The sequence below is a fragment of the Mytilus californianus genome, unplaced genomic scaffold, assembly GCF_021869535.1.
Source record: "Mytilus californianus isolate M0D057914Y unplaced genomic scaffold, xbMytCali1.0.p SCAF_2, whole genome shotgun sequence".
NCBI classification, from domain to species: Eukaryota; Metazoa; Mollusca; class Bivalvia; order Mytilida; family Mytilidae; genus Mytilus; species Mytilus californianus.
The window spans coordinates 16,942,324-16,959,469 of record NW_026262668.1 but is presented as its reverse complement, the minus strand read 5'-3'; the positions used below and the strand labels follow the sequence as shown (position 1 = coordinate 16,959,469).

The window sequence follows — 17,146 nt, the reverse complement described above, 5'->3', positions numbered from 1 at the left end:
GAAGAATTGATTAACCTAATCAGGAGAGATGTCTCTTACCACAATAGCTCAACATAGAAAAAATTAGACTGAGTTACGATAATGAGAATTTAATCCACTCTCACAAGTGTCCATTGTTTAACAAATTGTCGCCAAAATATATCAAATATTGTAGTTTATATAGCAGTATTAGTTTACTTTTACAGCATTCCATTTATATGTGATTGTAAAAATTATAGCTGAACCATTTGGGATTACTGATTATCTTCATAGACGTTATTGTTATTTTGGGATTTGCACCCAAGAATTTATGACACCTATTGGTGTCAGACATTTTCTCTTAAGGGAATTTTTACGTGAATGTCTGTTAAGTCCTGTAATGGCACAAATAGCAATAAGTTGTATTCTTTTACCATTCCCCCAGATCCAGTGGTTATTTAAGTAGTAAAAAGACTTACTAATATTATTTATAAAACAAAATATTTTACTTTACAGTTGCCTTTGAGCCCAAGGTTTCCAATTTAATTTCAGATCTCTGGGATTTACATTTCGTCCTTGTTTTTTTTTTTTTACAGCTTTCCGTGAGTTCATGGTTATACAAGGTTTACAATTTTATTCAGAACAAGTTATAACAGAACCTTGATATGGAACCCTAATGTTTGCATAACACCATTGTATCATTTTATAGCTGCCCATGAGCCTATGGTTGTACAGGTTATAACAGAACCTTATTACGGAACTCTATGGTTTAAAGCAGGTCCAGCACAGTTTGGTTACAATTTAAAAACTAACCCTCCAGTAAGTGTTATACTGTTTTGATTATGTTTTATTGTAAAAACCATACTAGTGTTTACAAATTTTTTCCAAGCATTAAATTCTATTCGTCCTTATCAATAGTTATTAAAAACCAGCTTTATTTAAGCCTTGCTGGAGAAAAAAATGTGCCAATTTCATTGAAAAAACTTTGAAATATCGCAAGGAAAATAACAGCTGCATACGTTACACAATACTAGTAGGATAATCCAAAAGAAAACAGCTACATATGTTTCACAGTACAGGAAAGCATAATCATAGATAACAGCTACATAGGTTACACAATACAGGAAGAATAACCACTAGTATACAACTACAAATGTAACACAACACAGGAAAGGATAATCATTGATAACAAACAGCTACATATGTTACTCAATACTGGAAGACTAACAGCTACATATGTTAATACAGGAAAAATAATCATAGATAACAATGTGTTTCTGTCTCAACTCACTACAAACTCACACATGTTTTGGCAATATTAGATCTTTTAGATACCAGAATAATTTAATTTTGGATGTAACACGTCTTCCGATTGGCTGACGTTGTTTTGTTTATCAGCTCATAGACATAATTTTGTCATGTGACCTTGACGTCATCAACGTTTTTTCATGATTTACTCCGGTTTAAAATGGAATTAAGAATTAAATTATAAAAAATGACTTATGCGGGTTATTCAGTGTGCACCACATTTTTGATGTTATTTCTTCATAGACAGAAAAATATTACAGTCATTCCTTAAATAGTTTTCTGATCTATAAATGTATGCATTTGTTGGTTCTCATTCCCACTTGTATTTATTGACTATTGTTGGTTCACATGGCAGGTGATGCATGCATTGCAGGAGATACTTAATCTGTCGGCTCTACTTTAAGAGTTGATGGGATTCTCTCAGTGTTTGTTTTTCATCTTAATTTGTATCTTCTTAATGGATTGATGAGATTTGAACATCGTTAAACTAGAGTTGCCACAAATTTATTTGTGTGATAATGTTTTACAGGTGCAGGGACCTGTAGTTCAAGCTGTACCATATAAAGCATGTACTCAGATAGAAAATGCTGATGAAGTAAAGAACAAGATAGCAGTCATAGAAAGGGGTGATTGTATGTTCAATGATAAGGTAGGTCTGAATTATTTATTGTAAAAGATCTGTTTGTTAGACAGCAGTGTCTTGGAAGTAATGTTTGCTAAAACCTTTGAAATATCTGTAAAAAAGAGATATATAGTCATAGAATTATTGGTATTGACCTATATCATGTATATTGGCTCATTGCAAGACTAAACAACTCATGAACTGACACATTTTTCACAAGACATTCTGGATTTAAGGTTCTTTCTAATATTAACTGTGAATTCAAATTGGAAAATTAAACAGTGAGAACAGTCTTAAGTAAACTTAATTTATGATTGGTAATTTTGTTCAGATTTGACAAGATTTATCATTGTAAATTTAAGAAAGCAACTAGTATCGAGGGTGGGGTGTTGGATTTCAGATAACACAGATTTTAAGTATACTCAGAGTTAGTATTGAGTTGTGACCAATGTTGTCTTTAATAGAATATTTCATTATATATAGTTAAAATTCTACCAGGGACATGCACTAATCTTTTTTGTTGATAGATTGAAGTAACTGGTAAAGGTTGACATATACACTAGGTCACACTGGCCCCTAAAGAAAACAAAAATAAGATATGGGTTATTATAAATGAGACATTATACACAGAAAATGTATTAAGTGGTCAACAGGTATGAGCAGGTGGTTCAACTTGATCTACACTATAACAGTATCATACTAATGTAAAAAAAAATGTTAATGTCTTCAATAAAAAAAAATTCATGGTTTAATAAAGTTCATTTTTTATTATTAGGCTAGAAATTTACAGAAGGCTGGAGCAATAGGAGGCATTGTTATAGGTATGTATTTTCTGTTCAAGAGTTCTTTAATAAACAAATACCAACAAAACAGAAATGGATGTGGTTTAGGTAACAATTTTATTTTTATATTTTTGCATCTGTTTGTAATAAAATTTGAACAGTCTGATATTTTTTAAATGAAACAAATTTTAAGTAAAAATAGAAAATTGAAGTTGAGTTTCACCATGTACTATGAATTATACGTAGGAGGGTCTGAATATGCCTGAAATATTTGCCACTGGACATTAAGCTAACAACAATCAATCAAAAGTGGAAGTGTGTTCTGAAACAGGGAGTGGGGTATATATGTTTATTTGCAGACATAATTGAGATCTAAAATTCAGATGTCTATGATTTTCTTTGATAAATTGTCATATTGGTCTAAACTCATCAAGTGAAAATTAAAAAAAAAAAAATCACTAAAACCATTTGTTTTTGCAATACTTTGCTTTATCTCATTACAATTATTTTAAACGTAAAATATGCTTTGAGTGATTTTGTTTTTTATTAACAGACCATACTAAAGGTAGCACTGTAGAGGGTCAGCTTTTGTTTGCCATGTCGGGAGATGGAACTCAAGATGTTAAAATTCCAATGGTCTTTCTCTTCCACAAAGAAGGACATCAGTTGTTTGAAGTTTTGTTAGCTTTTCCTGAAACAGAGGTTTTATTGGCTCATACTCGTAAGAGTGAAGGTAAGCTTTTCCTGAAGCAGAGGTTTTATAGGCTCATACTCGTAAGAGTGAAGGTAAGCTTTTTTGAAAAAGAGGTTCTATTGGTTAATACTTGTAAGAGTGAAGATAAGCACATGGAATTAGTAAACAAACACATTCATTGTTGCTAACATCCTCGGCCTTTGGTCTCTGGTGGATGGTTATTTCATTGGCAGTCATACCATGTTTCCTTATTTTTTATATGGATGTATATACTGAATAATTTGTGGTTATTAAATTTTCAAGGCTTACTATTGCTCATGAAAAACTGATTTAAATCGTACATACTGTACATGCTATTTGGTCTCTGGTGGATAATTGTCTTGTTTGCAATCATACCACGTCTCCTTATGTTCATATTTACATTAATTGATATTGTATGAACAGCACTTTGGAATCATCACATAATAAGTACTTCATCTGTATTTTCATGCAGCTTTAAATAAAATTTTATCAAGAGCAATTTTCAAGTCAAAATTTATAAGTGGAAACAAATTGTTGATTTATGTCTAGATTTACCCTAGGTCGATTGTTTAGTTAACTTATGCTAGGTTTGCCCTGGTCAATTGTTCAGTTAAGTTATTCTAGGTTTACCCTAGGTCAATTGTTCAGTTGATAACTTATGTCCAGGTTTACCCTAGGTCAATTGTTCAGTTGACTTATATCCAGGTTTACCCTAGGTCAGTTGTTCAGTTGACTTATGTCTAGGTTTACCCTAGGACAATTGTTCGTTGACTTATGTCTAGATTTACCCTAGGACAATTGTTCAGTTGACTAATATCCAGGTTTAACCTATTTCAGTTGTTTAGTTGACTTATATCCAGGTTTACCCTAGGACAATTGTTCGTTGACTTATGTCTAGGTTCACCCTAGGACAATTGTTCGTTGACTTATGTCTAGGTTCACCCTAGGACAATTGTTCAGTTGACTTATATCCAGGTTTACCCTATTTCAGTTGTTTAGTTGACTTATATCCAGGTTTACCCTAGGACAATTGTTCGTTGACTTATGTCTAGGTTTACCCTAGGACAATTGTTCAGTTGACTTATGTCTAGGTTTACCCTAAGTCAGAATTTTTGTCTAGGTTTACCCTAGGTCAGTCAAAGTAATTTGTTACACTCATGTAAATAACTTATAAATTCAACTGACCAGTAACAAGACAGTGTGGATTAGAATGAGGAATATATTTTTGGTAATGTGTCCTGTTTTTAAAATATACATATGTACACTTAAAAACAGTCATAAAAGCCATCCATTAATTTAACAAAGCAGGTACACAAAATTCTACACATATTAAATATTAATCCAAGCATGAAATAAACCTGTATTCCAGGAAATCTTCAGAGTTTTGACCATATGATAAACCAAAGATTTGACACCTCATGATGCATGTTAATTTGTCAAGTTCAACCCATTTTCAAGTTAATTTCATTCAGTGAGAAAATGCTTGTATATTCATGTGGTAGCATGCTTGTCTTAAATGTGGAAAGTCACAACTTATTTCTTGAATGATCGAGTTAAAACAAAGATTTTGAATTTGGTATCTGCTGCTCTTCTGCCAAATGTGTGGCATTCAGTAACAAGAGCAAACAGATTTTGAGCTATAACATAAAAACAAAACATCTTTCTGCTGTCATATTTGCCACTGAACATTAAGCATTCTTAAAAAAATCAATAATGACTTATATACCAAGAACACATTCCACTGACCATATTTGAATCATAATATATATAAAGTACTGTATTATCTGGTTTTCAGGCTACTTTAGGCCAGATGGAGTGGCTAGTGTCACATCCCAGCCCAAATCACCACCAACCTCTGCAAAGGGCCCAAGTCGTGTAGAAAATGTTCCTAAAGTGACTGTTCGTGTTATTGGTGATAAAGTTACAAAGACAACTTTACAAGATGGAAATGATGAAACCATTATTTCTGACGGTTCAGGGAATACAGTATATTACAAATATCAGGCAGGAACTAACAAAATATTCATGAATGTCAAGGTCAACCCCAAGGACAACAAAAAACCTGAAATTCCCGTGGTAACAGACGATGATGTGATAGTGATAACTACAAGGCCAGATGGATCAAAACAATTATCATTTAATTTTGATCATATCTCTGCAGCAGTGTCAGAATCCGTACCTCAGTTGAATCAAATTTATCAATATGTTGTGGACATTATGAAAGAAAGAACAAATTTTAATTCTTTAGACAATCAAGCAGACTACCTCACGGCCGTAGCTCGAATTTTAGAGTCGGCATATTTTAATACAGGTTCATTTGACAGCCAGTCACAGAGAATGTTTGATAAGTTAGCTAGTGTTTTAGAATTAAAAAAGAAAGACACAGTTTCAAGTGAACAGAAATCCACTACAGTATTACATGATTCCTCACAAACAACAGACAGTCTCCCGTCCTATGCTTCAGAGGGAGATTTAAATGAAGAGTTTGAGAACACAGAACAAAGCTCTGAGCTGGAATCAGAGTCTTCTAATGAAAAACCTGAGTCAATAGCAAATGTTAAAATTATAGATGAAAATGGTCATATAAAATATATAAAAGTAGAAGAATTTGAAGACTTTGCTCAATTTACAGATATTGATGATTATGTGTCAAATAAACGGACAGATTTAAATAATGAAAATGTAGAAATTGATAGAAATGAAAATTTAGGTGACATTGATAATAATAATAATAATAATAAAGATGAGTTATGAAAATTACCGATTGTAATAAAACAAAGAAATAATATTTTAGGTTTATTTTTTCTTTTCAAAATGTTGTGGATTTAAAAAAAATTGGGTTTCATTTAGGTGTCAGAAATTATAAATGCAATGCTAGTCAACAAAAAGTAAAAATGCATTTTCTTTAGAACTTGAGAATCTGATTATTGGATAAAAATTATTATATATAGACTTTTTTATATATAAATATAAAGTCAATGTTCAGTATTAGATGTTAAAACAGTGATGATTTTTATGAAGTTATGTACACACTACTCTTCATATAAATCTTCTTTTTAAAGATCTGTTAGAAGTTGCTGTAACTATATGTCTACTTAATTGGTCTCAGTATTGCAGAGGTGGATTTAGAAGGGGGCCCGGGCCACCCCTTTTCTGGGAAAAATTTGGTTGATTATATAGGGAATCACTGAAGCATGACCAGAGTGGGCCCCCTCTTAGGCAGTCAGTGGGCCCCCACTTATGAAAATTTCTGGATCCGCCACTTATTCCATTCTTTTATAATAATTAAATGGTTATAGGTTTGTTTTATGTAAATAAACATGGCATCCAGTGATAATGGCACTGGGAAATCATATCCTGATTTTTGTATTGTTTTTGGCCAAAAAAATTCACATCCAGATTTTTGTATTGTTTTTGACAAAAAAATTAAATGATCAAATCACTGAAATAAGTAATAACAAGCCAGAAAAAAAGATATTCCAAGATCTTATTTGAATTAAAAAAAAAATTGTACCCAGTGAAATTAATGGATATTTCCTCTAGGAAAGACTTTTTTTCTGAGTTGAATTGTTGTTTCTTGTAAATAGCAAAAATCAGAGTATGAAAAGTAAGTGTTTAGATCTAAAAAGTTTTTAAAAATCAGGCCAACAACAATTAAAAAAATTTTTTAAATTTGGAGTTATGTTTTATAACTAGTTTTGCCATGAGAATTCTGTTTTTTGATGTTTATTCAAGTGAAATATTTCTGTGTTGATAACCATGATAATACTTAATCATATAAAGTCTATAAACATCCTGTATAACACTGACCCTGAGAGTATGCAAATTAATTAAGTAATCTGACCCTGAGAGTATGCAAATTAATCAAGTAATCAAGAGAATAAATGTGTTCATTTCATGTAAATCAATACAAGATATATAATGAATTTAATACATATTTACAGATATCTGAATAGTATTACTATTTATACTACATGTACTATATATGATGAATTAGGTCTGACAAAAAGTAAAAAAAAAACATCTTTCCTATAAACTAAAAGTTGTGTGTTTCTAAATTATGTCCTAATATTGATGTTATGGTAAATTGAAATACAATTTAATTGGTGGATAAAAATACTTATTAAAGCATTTAAGTGCTAAAACATTTTTTTGTAAAGATGGTGCTTTTATGTAAATGAAGACTGAGCATTAATGTTGAACAAGAGATTTAAACAACCTATTGCTCATTGTTGAAGGCCGTACGGTAACCAATAGTTGTTAATTTCTGTGTTATTTAGTCTCTTGTGGAGAGTTGTCTCATTGGCAATCATACCACATCTTCTTATTTTTATATTAGCTGTTTGTTAAAAACATAAAATTAAATCATGCAAATTACAGTCAACAAGTTGATACAGTCTGAGGTTAAAGTTTTTCAGTTATCAATAACTTTGTCAAACTTTCAAGGAATTTTAGGAAATTTGGACATAAGCTTAGTTATGACCAAAATACGGTATTCAGAGCAAAATTTTGAAAAATATTTATTTTCATTTTTCTGTACTTAACTGATAAATGGACTTTTTTTTTTTACATTTAACAAATAGATAGTCTGGGGTTATAGTTTGTTACACGTCAATTCCTCTATCAAACCTGCATTGAATTTTATGAACTTTGGCAGAAGCTTTTTTATGATTAAGAGATAATGAAGCAAACTTTTGAAAATATGTTTTTTCCATTTTCAGTATTTTTCTGATAGATGGACTTCGGTTTTTACAATTAACAGTTTTAACAAAGCTTTTTTTGACATGATGAATTTGTAAACCTTTGTGGATTGTTATGAAACTTGGACAGAAGCTAATCTTCAAGACCATGAAATATTATCTAAAGAAAAAAGGTTGAATTTTTTATTAATTCTGTATTTACTGATAAATGGACACACTTTTTAAGTCAACATTACACTTTTATACTGACAGCAGCAATCATAGGCAAGACACAGGGTTCCTTGGAACCTCTTACAAATTTTTTTAACCTTGAAGCAAATAAAGTCACAAATATTAAAGTGAGAGTTGAGAAACAAAATGCTGTTATTTCATATCAATGATAGGAACTATAAAAAATCAGAAATTTGAATTTTAAATTAACTTGGGCATAGTTGTGATCTCTTGTTGAACATTGTATGCTGGTATTTAAGCCAAACTTTTATTGACATATACATCATCTAGTCTTCCATTGTTATATATGTGTAGTGTATTGTGTATGCATCTGCCATCTGGTAATGGTATACTCCATTGGTATTTAGGGATATTATACCCATACATACAACTTTGATCAAAATTTATCGTATAGGAAAGGTCATCTTTTTATTGTAATGTCATTTCTGTTTTGATGATTGATTGGTTTATATATATTTTAAAACTACATTGTTAAGTACGAAATTTGTTATTTTCTTTTTCATTTATTTAATAATAACATCTATGTGTGTTTCAATGCAGAGTTAGAGCCAGTAAAATTTCTTGTTATGTATTGTTAGTGATATCTTTTGAAATGAGCCCTGTTATTTTAGTTAGCATTGTGGGTAATGTTGCTTCTATCATTGTAAACAGATTAATTTCTGTGAGGGATTTATTTTCCTAACCTTCAAAAGTAGAAAAATAATATGAATATCAATTGTTGGAACTTCTGTTATAAAAATACTTCAAGAAAGTTTAAAAATTCATGCAAATAAATCAACTCTCTTATAGATGGCTTAATTAAAAATAAGTTAGTTTACAGTAGTTTGTTTTTAGGCTAACAAAATATTTGTGTGTCTCCTTTTGCTTCAAGATAATTTTATAGATATATTACTTTATATAAAGACACAGATGTTCACAGTGACAACTTAAGGGAGAGTCAGCAAACCAGAAACTAGAAACATAAATTTTTTCCTGGTTTTAAATTCTTCAATATGAGTGATGTTTTATCTAGGTAGATATTTCACAGAGTCCTTATTTCTAGTAGCTGATTTATCTTTTTTTCACAGTATATGTAGTAATGAAAATCAAATTGTTTTCCCTATTTTATACGTTTATCCAAATACTGTGGATTCATATATTTGAGTGGTTACCAATTTTCATGGATATAGGAGAAATTGTACTTTCATGGATATTTGATTTTGTAGTTTTGCCAAAGTCTGCATAAAAGCCTATTAAAAATTTATACTTTGTTGAACATTTAAATTCATGGTTTACCTTTATCCACAAAATCCGGGAAAATAAGTACACCATTAATAATAAATCCATAAAAATTAAGTTTCATTAATATTTTCACAATATTTTATGAGAAAAATATGGTCCCAGTAAGGTAGATATATATACTGCTTGTTGATTAATGTTGCTCTGGAGCCTTGTCTCCTTCTTAAATCCTTGCTAGTGTTGTCTTGCCAACCCCAAATTGACAAGTCAGAATAACTCGATTCCAGTAACACTTGTATGATCCACTCTTTATCAGACCTTTAAATTTCTTATCAGAAAAATATGGTCTCAGTAAGGTAGATATATATATATATATACTGCTTGTTGATTCACGTTACTCTGGAGCCTTGTCTCCTTCTTAAATTCTTGCTAGTATTGTCTTGCCAACCCCGAATTGACAAGTCAGAAAAACTCTGTTCCAGTAGCACTTGTATGATCCACTCTTTAACAGACCTTTAAATTTCTTATCAGAAAAATATGGTGCCAGTAAGGTAGATATATATATACTGCTTGTTGATTCACGTTGCTCTGAAGCCTCGTCTCCTTCTTAAATCCTTGCTAGTATTGTCTTGCCAACCCCGAATTGACAAGTCAGAAAAACTCTGTTCCAGTAGCACTTGTATGATCCACTCTTTAACAGACCTTTAAATTTCTTATCAGAAAAATATGGTCCCAGTAAGGTAGATATATATACTGCTTGTTGATTCATGTTGCTCTGAAGCCTCGTCTCCTTCTTAAATCCTTGCTAGTATTGTCTTGCCAACCCCGAATTGACAAGTCAGAAAAACTCTGTTCCAGTAGCACTTGTATGATCCACTCTTTATCAGACCTTTAAATTTCTTATCAGAAAAATATGGTCCCAGTAAGGTAGATGTATATACTGCTTGTTGATTCACGTTGCTCTGAAGCCTTGTCTCCTTCTAAAATCCTTGCTAGTGTTGTCTTGCCAACCCTGAAAGTGACAAGTCAGAAAAAGTTGGTTCCAATAACACTTGTATGATCCACTCTTTAACAGACCTTTAAATTCCTTATCAGAAAAATATGGTCCCAGTAAGGTAGATATATATATTGCTTGTTGATTAATGTTGCTCTAGAGCCTGGTCTCCTTCTTAAATCCTTGCTAGTGTTGTCTTGCCAACCCCGAATTGAATTCAGAATAACTCGATTCCAGTAATACTTGTATGATCCACTCTTTAACAGACCTTTAAATTTCTTATCAGAAAAATATGGTCCCAGTAAGGTAGATATATATATACTGCTTGTTGATTCAGGTTGCTCTGAAGCCTCGTCTCCTTCTAAAATCCTTGCTAGTCTTGTCTTGCCAACCCCGAATTGACAAGTCAGAAAACTCGGTTCCAATAACACTTGTAAGATCCACTCTTTAACAGACCTTTAAATTCCTTATCAGAAAAATATGGTCCCAGTAAGGTAGATATATATATACTGCTTGTTGATTCAGGTTGCTCTGAAGCCTCGTCTCCTTCTAAAATCCTTGCTAGTGTTGTCTTGCCAACCCCGAAATTGACAAGTCAGAAAAAGTTGGTTCCAATAACACTTGTATGATCCACTCTTTAACAGACCTTTAAATCCCTTATCAGAAAAATATGGTCCAGTAAGGTAGATATATATATTGCTTGTTGATTAATGTTGCTCTGGAGCCTGGTCTCCTTCTTAAATCCTTGCTAGTGTTGTCTTGCCAACCCCGATTTGAATTCAGAATAACTCGGTTCCAATAACACTTGTAAGATCCACTCTTTAACAGACCTTTAAATTCCTTATCAGAAAAATATGGTCCCAGTAAGGTAGATATATATATACTGCTTGTTGATTCAGGTTGCTCTGAAGCCTCGTCTCCTTCTAAAATCCTTGCTAGTGTTGTCTTGCCAACCCTGAAATTGACAAGTCAGAAAAAGTTGGTTCCAATAACACTTGTATGATCCACTCTTTAACAGACCTTTAAATTCCTTATCAGAAAAATATGGTCCAGTAAGGTAGATATATATATTGCTTGTTGATTAATGTTGCTCTGGAGCCTGGTCTCCTTCTTAAATCCTTGCTAGTGTTGTCTTGCCAACCCCGAATTGAATTCAGAATAACTCGATTCCAGTAACACTTGTATGATCCACTCTTTAACAGACCTTTAAATTTCTTATCAGAAAAATATGGTCCCAGTAAGGTAGATATATATATACTGCTTGTTGATTCAGGTTGCTCTGAAGCCTCGTCTCCTTCTAAAATCCTTGCTAGTCTTGTCTTGCCAACCCCGAATTGACAAGTCAGAAAACTTGGTTCCAATAACACTTGTAAGATCCACTCTTTAACAGACCTTTAAATTCCTTATCAGAAAAATATGGTCCCAGTAAGGTAGATATATATATATACTGCTTGTTGATTCAGGTTGCTCTGAAGCCTCGTCTCCTTCTAAAATCCTTGCTAGTGTTGTCTTGCCAACCCTGAAATTGACAAGTCAGAAAAAGTTGGTTCCAATAACACTTGTATGATCCACTCTTTAACAGACCTTTAAATTCCTTATCAGAAAAATATGGTCCAGTAAGGTAGATATATATATTGCTTGTTGATTAATGTTGCTCTGGAGCCTGGTCTCCTTCTTAAATCCTTGCTAGTGTTGTCTTGCCAACCCCGAATTGAATTCAGAATAACTTGATTCCAGTAACACTTGTATGATCCACTCTTTAACAGACCTTTAAATTTCTTATCAGAAAAATATGGTCCCAGTAAGGTAGATATATATATACTGCTTGTTGATTCAGGTTGCTCTGAAGCCTCGTCTCCTTCTAAAATCCTTGCTAGTCTTGTCTTGCCAACCCCGAATTGACAAGTCAGAAAACTCGGTTCCAATAACACTTGTAAGATCCACTCTTTAACAGACCTTTAAATTCCTTATCAGAAAAATATGGTCCCAGTAAGGTAGATATATATACTGGTTGTTGATTCATGTTGCTTTGGAGCATCGTCTCCTTCTAAAATCATTGCTAGTATTGTCTTGCCAACCCCGAATCGACAAGTCAGAAAAACTCGGTTCCAGTAACACTTGTATGATCCTCTCTTCACAAGACTTTAAATTTTCTTATAAAAAAAAAATGGTTCCTGTAAGGTTGATATATATACTGCTTGTTGATTCACATTGTTCTTGAGCCTGTTTCCCTTTTAAATCCTTGCTAGTCTTGTCTTGCCAACCCCGAATTGACCCATAAAAAATGCTATGTTCCAGTAACACTTGCATGGACCACTCTTTAATAGACCCTTAAATTCTTTATGAGAAAACATCTTTATTTCTTCCTTGGGGCCTCTCAGTTTAAAATGGAAATTCATAAAAATTAAAAAATTAAGCATCAATTTTTATTAATATTCTGTTAAAAAAAAGGTACAAGCAGTATGAATAATAAGTTGCATGTGAAGTCCTTAAATCATAAGACATTGAAAGAATCAACATCTTGCACAATGGGTAAACAAGAAAAATATAAATCATTAAATAAAGTATAATTGAAAGTAGCGTTAGACATACTGTAGACAGTACAATTCAATATCATGAAGTTCAAGATCAAGTATCAATGAAGATTTTGATGTCTTCCATTAGAGTCTGGTATCTTCTTTTTGTCAGAGCAGAGGTTTCAGTTCTCTGGTATCTTTCTCATTCTTGTCCTTTATTAGAGGAGAAAAAGCAATATTCCCTTCCCAATTTCATGGTTTCAGTATTTTTTCATTGTGCCTAGATATTTAAAAAAAAAAGCAATTTAAACTTCACTGTTGATTGTCACGGATAATTTTATTGACAATAAAGCATTTGTGTAATATAGCCACTTGAAGTATGAAGCTTTGTTTGTAATGTTCAATTTGTGTTTCCCTTAAATTTTATTAATGAATTTCAGTAATGCTTTATACATCATCTACTTCACACCTAAAATTAATCAGTTTCACCCCACATTTTTTCTTCTTAATTTATTACATCTTAAAGTACTGAGAGCATTCTTTGACTGAGGTGAAAAAAAATACACTGTTGGTTTATTATTCTTGGTGTACTTACATTTGTTGATTTCCTGGGTAAACATTTACCACGAATTTAAGTGTTCAACGAAGAAAAAATTTCATATGGGCTTATGTTTAGACTTTGGCAAGACTATGAAATCAAGTAAACAGGAAAATACTGTATTCTGCAATCAATGTAAACAGGAAAATACTGTATTCTGCAATCAATGTAAACGACTGAATTCATAGTAGTTTATTAATTTTACCTGTTTTATAGTCATTCATTTTCCTGTTCTGTGAAATGACAACTTTCATTAGAATTTAAAATAAATCTAAATGTGGTGTTTGTGAAAGTTTTTTGTAAATGTTTCAGTCAAATATTTTATTGTGTGTGTATTTGGTTCTAGTTGACATTTATAAGAGAGTGCCATATTTTTATCCCTACAGTCTTATATATAAAGCAATTTGCAATTAAATAATTCTGTCATTAAACTTTATCATCCTGAACATGCATGAAATATTTGCCACTGGACTTTAACAACCAATAATCAATCAATCATTTAACTTTGATTTTTTCTTTAATAAGAATATTTTCAGTAATAAAAGTGACTTAAACACATAATATTAAGTATTAAGAATTATAATATGTAATATTCGTGTATATCAAATTTTGTTGAAACATAGATGAATTAAGATACTGAGCCTTTTGGAGCTCATGAATGAAGATTGATAAGGACCTTTAACCTCAGAAACCAGTTTTATTTTGTTTAAATGTTTATAATAACTGGTCTAATATTAAATTGACATGACAACCAATCAGCATTCAATTTTTTCCATCAACTATTTTGCCATTAAAGTATTAATTTTTTATCAAAATGCAAAAAGTTAAGTACGAAGTAAGTGAAAAATGATTAAATGTACAAGCCAAATATGTTTTAAAGGTAATTATGTTGTATAGGAGGAGAGACTATATCAATCAACTTCCTTGTCACATATTCCCTAATACAAATAATATTGATCTGATAGAGCAAAGAACGTACAACCATTGGTGTCTGAGGAAAGTCAACTTTAAGATTTCAGGTTTTTTTTTGGTAACAATGATATTAAGGTTACCACAAGTCTTTTTATCATTACAGAATAATTCATTGAATAAAACACACATTTTTATCTGTCAAATATATTATTCAGCATGTTTATTTTTGTCAGAATGAGTGTAACTTAAACATGCGATAATTAAAATATAAAGTGTTCAATTATCATTCCTCTATAAGTGTTCTATGTGTTTGTTGTTTTAGGTTTTTAGTTACATGTATGTTTAAACATATCATATGATGTCATGATGTGCAGCCTCATTGTGATATCATGACTTGTAGCCTCGATTTTTGTTTTTGTTTTGTTATTATATTTATTATGTTTTACAATGCCACATATTTTGTGGTTTTATGTACAATGTATTACGATATATGTCCGCCAGCATGTAATATTTCAGAAAAGTTATGAAATTTTTCGTTTTGTTTCAAACTCATCATTGGCAGAAACTTCCTTTTTTTAAATGGTTTGTTAAATAATTATAAGCTCTTAGAAAGAAATAATTGGTTGAATTCAGAAAAAAAAATAGTTTTTTGGTTTGTTTAATCAATTACAGTGAAATCCTGTCTAAATCAACCCCTGTGAAAACTGATTGCCCTACTTAGCTGAACTCTCATATAAGCTCAAACATTTGTTTTGTATTACTTCGCAGTCCGTATTGATAGCCTTATCCCTCTACTATTTAAGGTTTTGGTGGAATGGGTGTGAATTTTGGCAACAAATTTTAGTTCAGCAATATTTCAGACCCTGTAAATATCTTTAAATTCTATACATTGCTAAGCATTTCATGGATTAGTTATTAACATTTTTATTGATGAATCTAGGCAAATTATTCCAAAAGTGCAAATTATGTTAAAATCTGGATATTTTGTGGAATTGATAGGGCTCACATATTGAATTTGTGTAAACTGACCGTCAATGTAATAAACAAAATGTTCAATCCTATAGAGGTTTAGTTAAGACTAGTATATCTAATTTCATTTGTAATTCTTGGGGCTTTTTTTGGCATGCTATCTTTAGTTTTGACTCGCATGCAACCAAACAGTAGCCTAGATTCAGAAAAAAAGTATTTGAGTAACAATTTGTGTATTGTTTTATAATAATATGTAATTTTTTATTCTTAGATAAATATGGTTGTACTTACTGTCCCCACCCCTCCAAATGAAGATTTGAAAAAGAAGAAATCTAAGCAACAAGGAGAAATAATTACAACACAAACCATACATGTGTTTACCATTTTTCTTACTAAAAATCAAATATTTTTAATTTTATCATTGAAATAAAACTGTATGATGTTAAAACTAAATTACTTTGACGGTGAACTTAAAATGAAGATGCCTGAAGCTGTTTAAACTGATCAATATTGATTTCAATACCTCATAACTGTGTAAACAACATTGATAAAAATTTAAATGAACTGCAAGAAAACTAGCTAACACATATAGGGTTTAAATATCTCATGTTTTTTTTCTTCAAAAGCTGAAATCACCCACCCGCATATTAGTATTCATTTGGAAGAAAAAACCTGCCAAATTGTGAGTTGATCTCTAATCCAATATGATGAGTTATTTTCTAAGAACAATAAATCCTTGTATGGTGCTCTTCATGGCTGTCCCATTTTTGTAGAATCATTTTTATAATAAAATTGAAAAATAAAACATTTGTCTTATCATTTTGTCTAGAACAAATAAGATTATATGAAATCTGTATAAATTATGTAATAATTATTGAAAATACAGCCTTCAACGAAAGGTAATGGTAGGCAAATCTGATATCATAACCTTACTTTCATCCAACATGTACATGTTACAACTATGCTATACAACCAAAACAGTTGACCTTTCATTACTTATATATCTGAAAAGTGGACTTAAACATGATTATTAAAGATTGATCAATGAACAATGAAAATTAGGGCAAGGTCAGATGAATCCTTTCAGACAGACATGTATACTGTATAGTCATTCTTACACTAAATACCATTATAGTTGATCTATTGCTAAAGTTTCTGAGGAACAAACTAAATCATGAAAACTTAATGTTGACCATCGAACTGTGAAAGGAATTTCTGAATTAACAGTATTCATACTCCAAACATACCTTCTATTTTTAAGCTATAATCAAGAATAAGAGTCTTTTAGAAATCAAGAAACAAGAGTGCACACGCTGAAATGTCTCGCCTTCTTTACTAACCATTGATTTTATGTTGATAGTCCTAAATATAAAGCTTTACTACAAGTAACACATAAACTTAACATGATCCAAAAAAATGAGGTCAAGGTCAGATAAACCATACGAGAAATACATGTAGACCTTACAATCATTCAATAAATCAAACATAGTTGACTTATTGCTTATAGTTTCTAAGAAACAGTCTTAAGTTCTTAACCAAGAAAACTTAACATTGACCAATGAACCATGAAAATGAGGTCAAGGTCAGATGAACCATGCCAGACAGACATGTACACCTTACAAT

The 17,146-nt window shown here is 31.4% G+C and overlaps 1 protein-coding gene and 1 long non-coding RNA gene across 42 annotated transcripts in view; one reads left to right on the top strand and one right to left on the bottom strand.

Annotated features, from left to right (window-relative positions):
- Positions 1-16,328, top strand: part of LOC127729369 (ER degradation-enhancing alpha-mannosidase-like protein 3) — a 43,572-nt gene extending 27,244 nt beyond the window's left edge. Inside the window, exons 18-27 of one of the 39 annotated variants that reach the window (XM_052237177.1) lie at positions 668-777; positions 1,796-1,915; positions 2,664-2,709; positions 3,224-3,403; positions 5,181-9,890; positions 10,086-10,116; positions 10,866-11,022; positions 11,212-11,396; positions 11,586-11,958; positions 12,150-16,328. In XM_052237177.1, coding sequence (XP_052093137.1) covers positions 668-777; positions 1,796-1,915; positions 2,664-2,709; positions 3,224-3,403; positions 5,181-6,139 — 1,415 coding nt within the window. In that variant the 3' untranslated portion in view covers positions 6,140-9,890; positions 10,086-10,116; positions 10,866-11,022; ... (1 more) ...; positions 11,586-11,958; positions 12,150-16,328. Of the gene's footprint in view, positions 1-667; positions 778-1,795; positions 1,916-2,663; positions 2,710-3,223; positions 3,404-5,180; positions 9,928-10,085; positions 11,023-11,211; positions 11,397-11,585; positions 11,992-12,149 lie in introns of those variants that run through there. The other 38 variants (XM_052237168.1, XM_052237166.1, XM_052237162.1 and 35 more) reach the window with 38 other exon arrangements.
- On the bottom strand, positions 9,934-12,236 carry LOC127729388 (uncharacterized). Of its 3 annotated transcripts, none has more exons than XR_007994601.1 (3): positions 12,113-12,236; positions 10,424-11,174; positions 9,934-10,047 (listed from the first exon to the last, which is right to left on the bottom strand). It is a non-coding gene; the product is annotated as an uncharacterized LOC127729388 (long non-coding RNA). The 3 variants fall into 3 exon arrangements; XR_007994602.1 differs by having other exon boundaries at positions 9,934-10,236; positions 10,612-11,174; XR_007994604.1 differs by lacking the exon at positions 12,113-12,236 and adding an exon at positions 11,549-11,672.
- Positions 16,329-17,146: the final 818 nt, after the last annotated feature.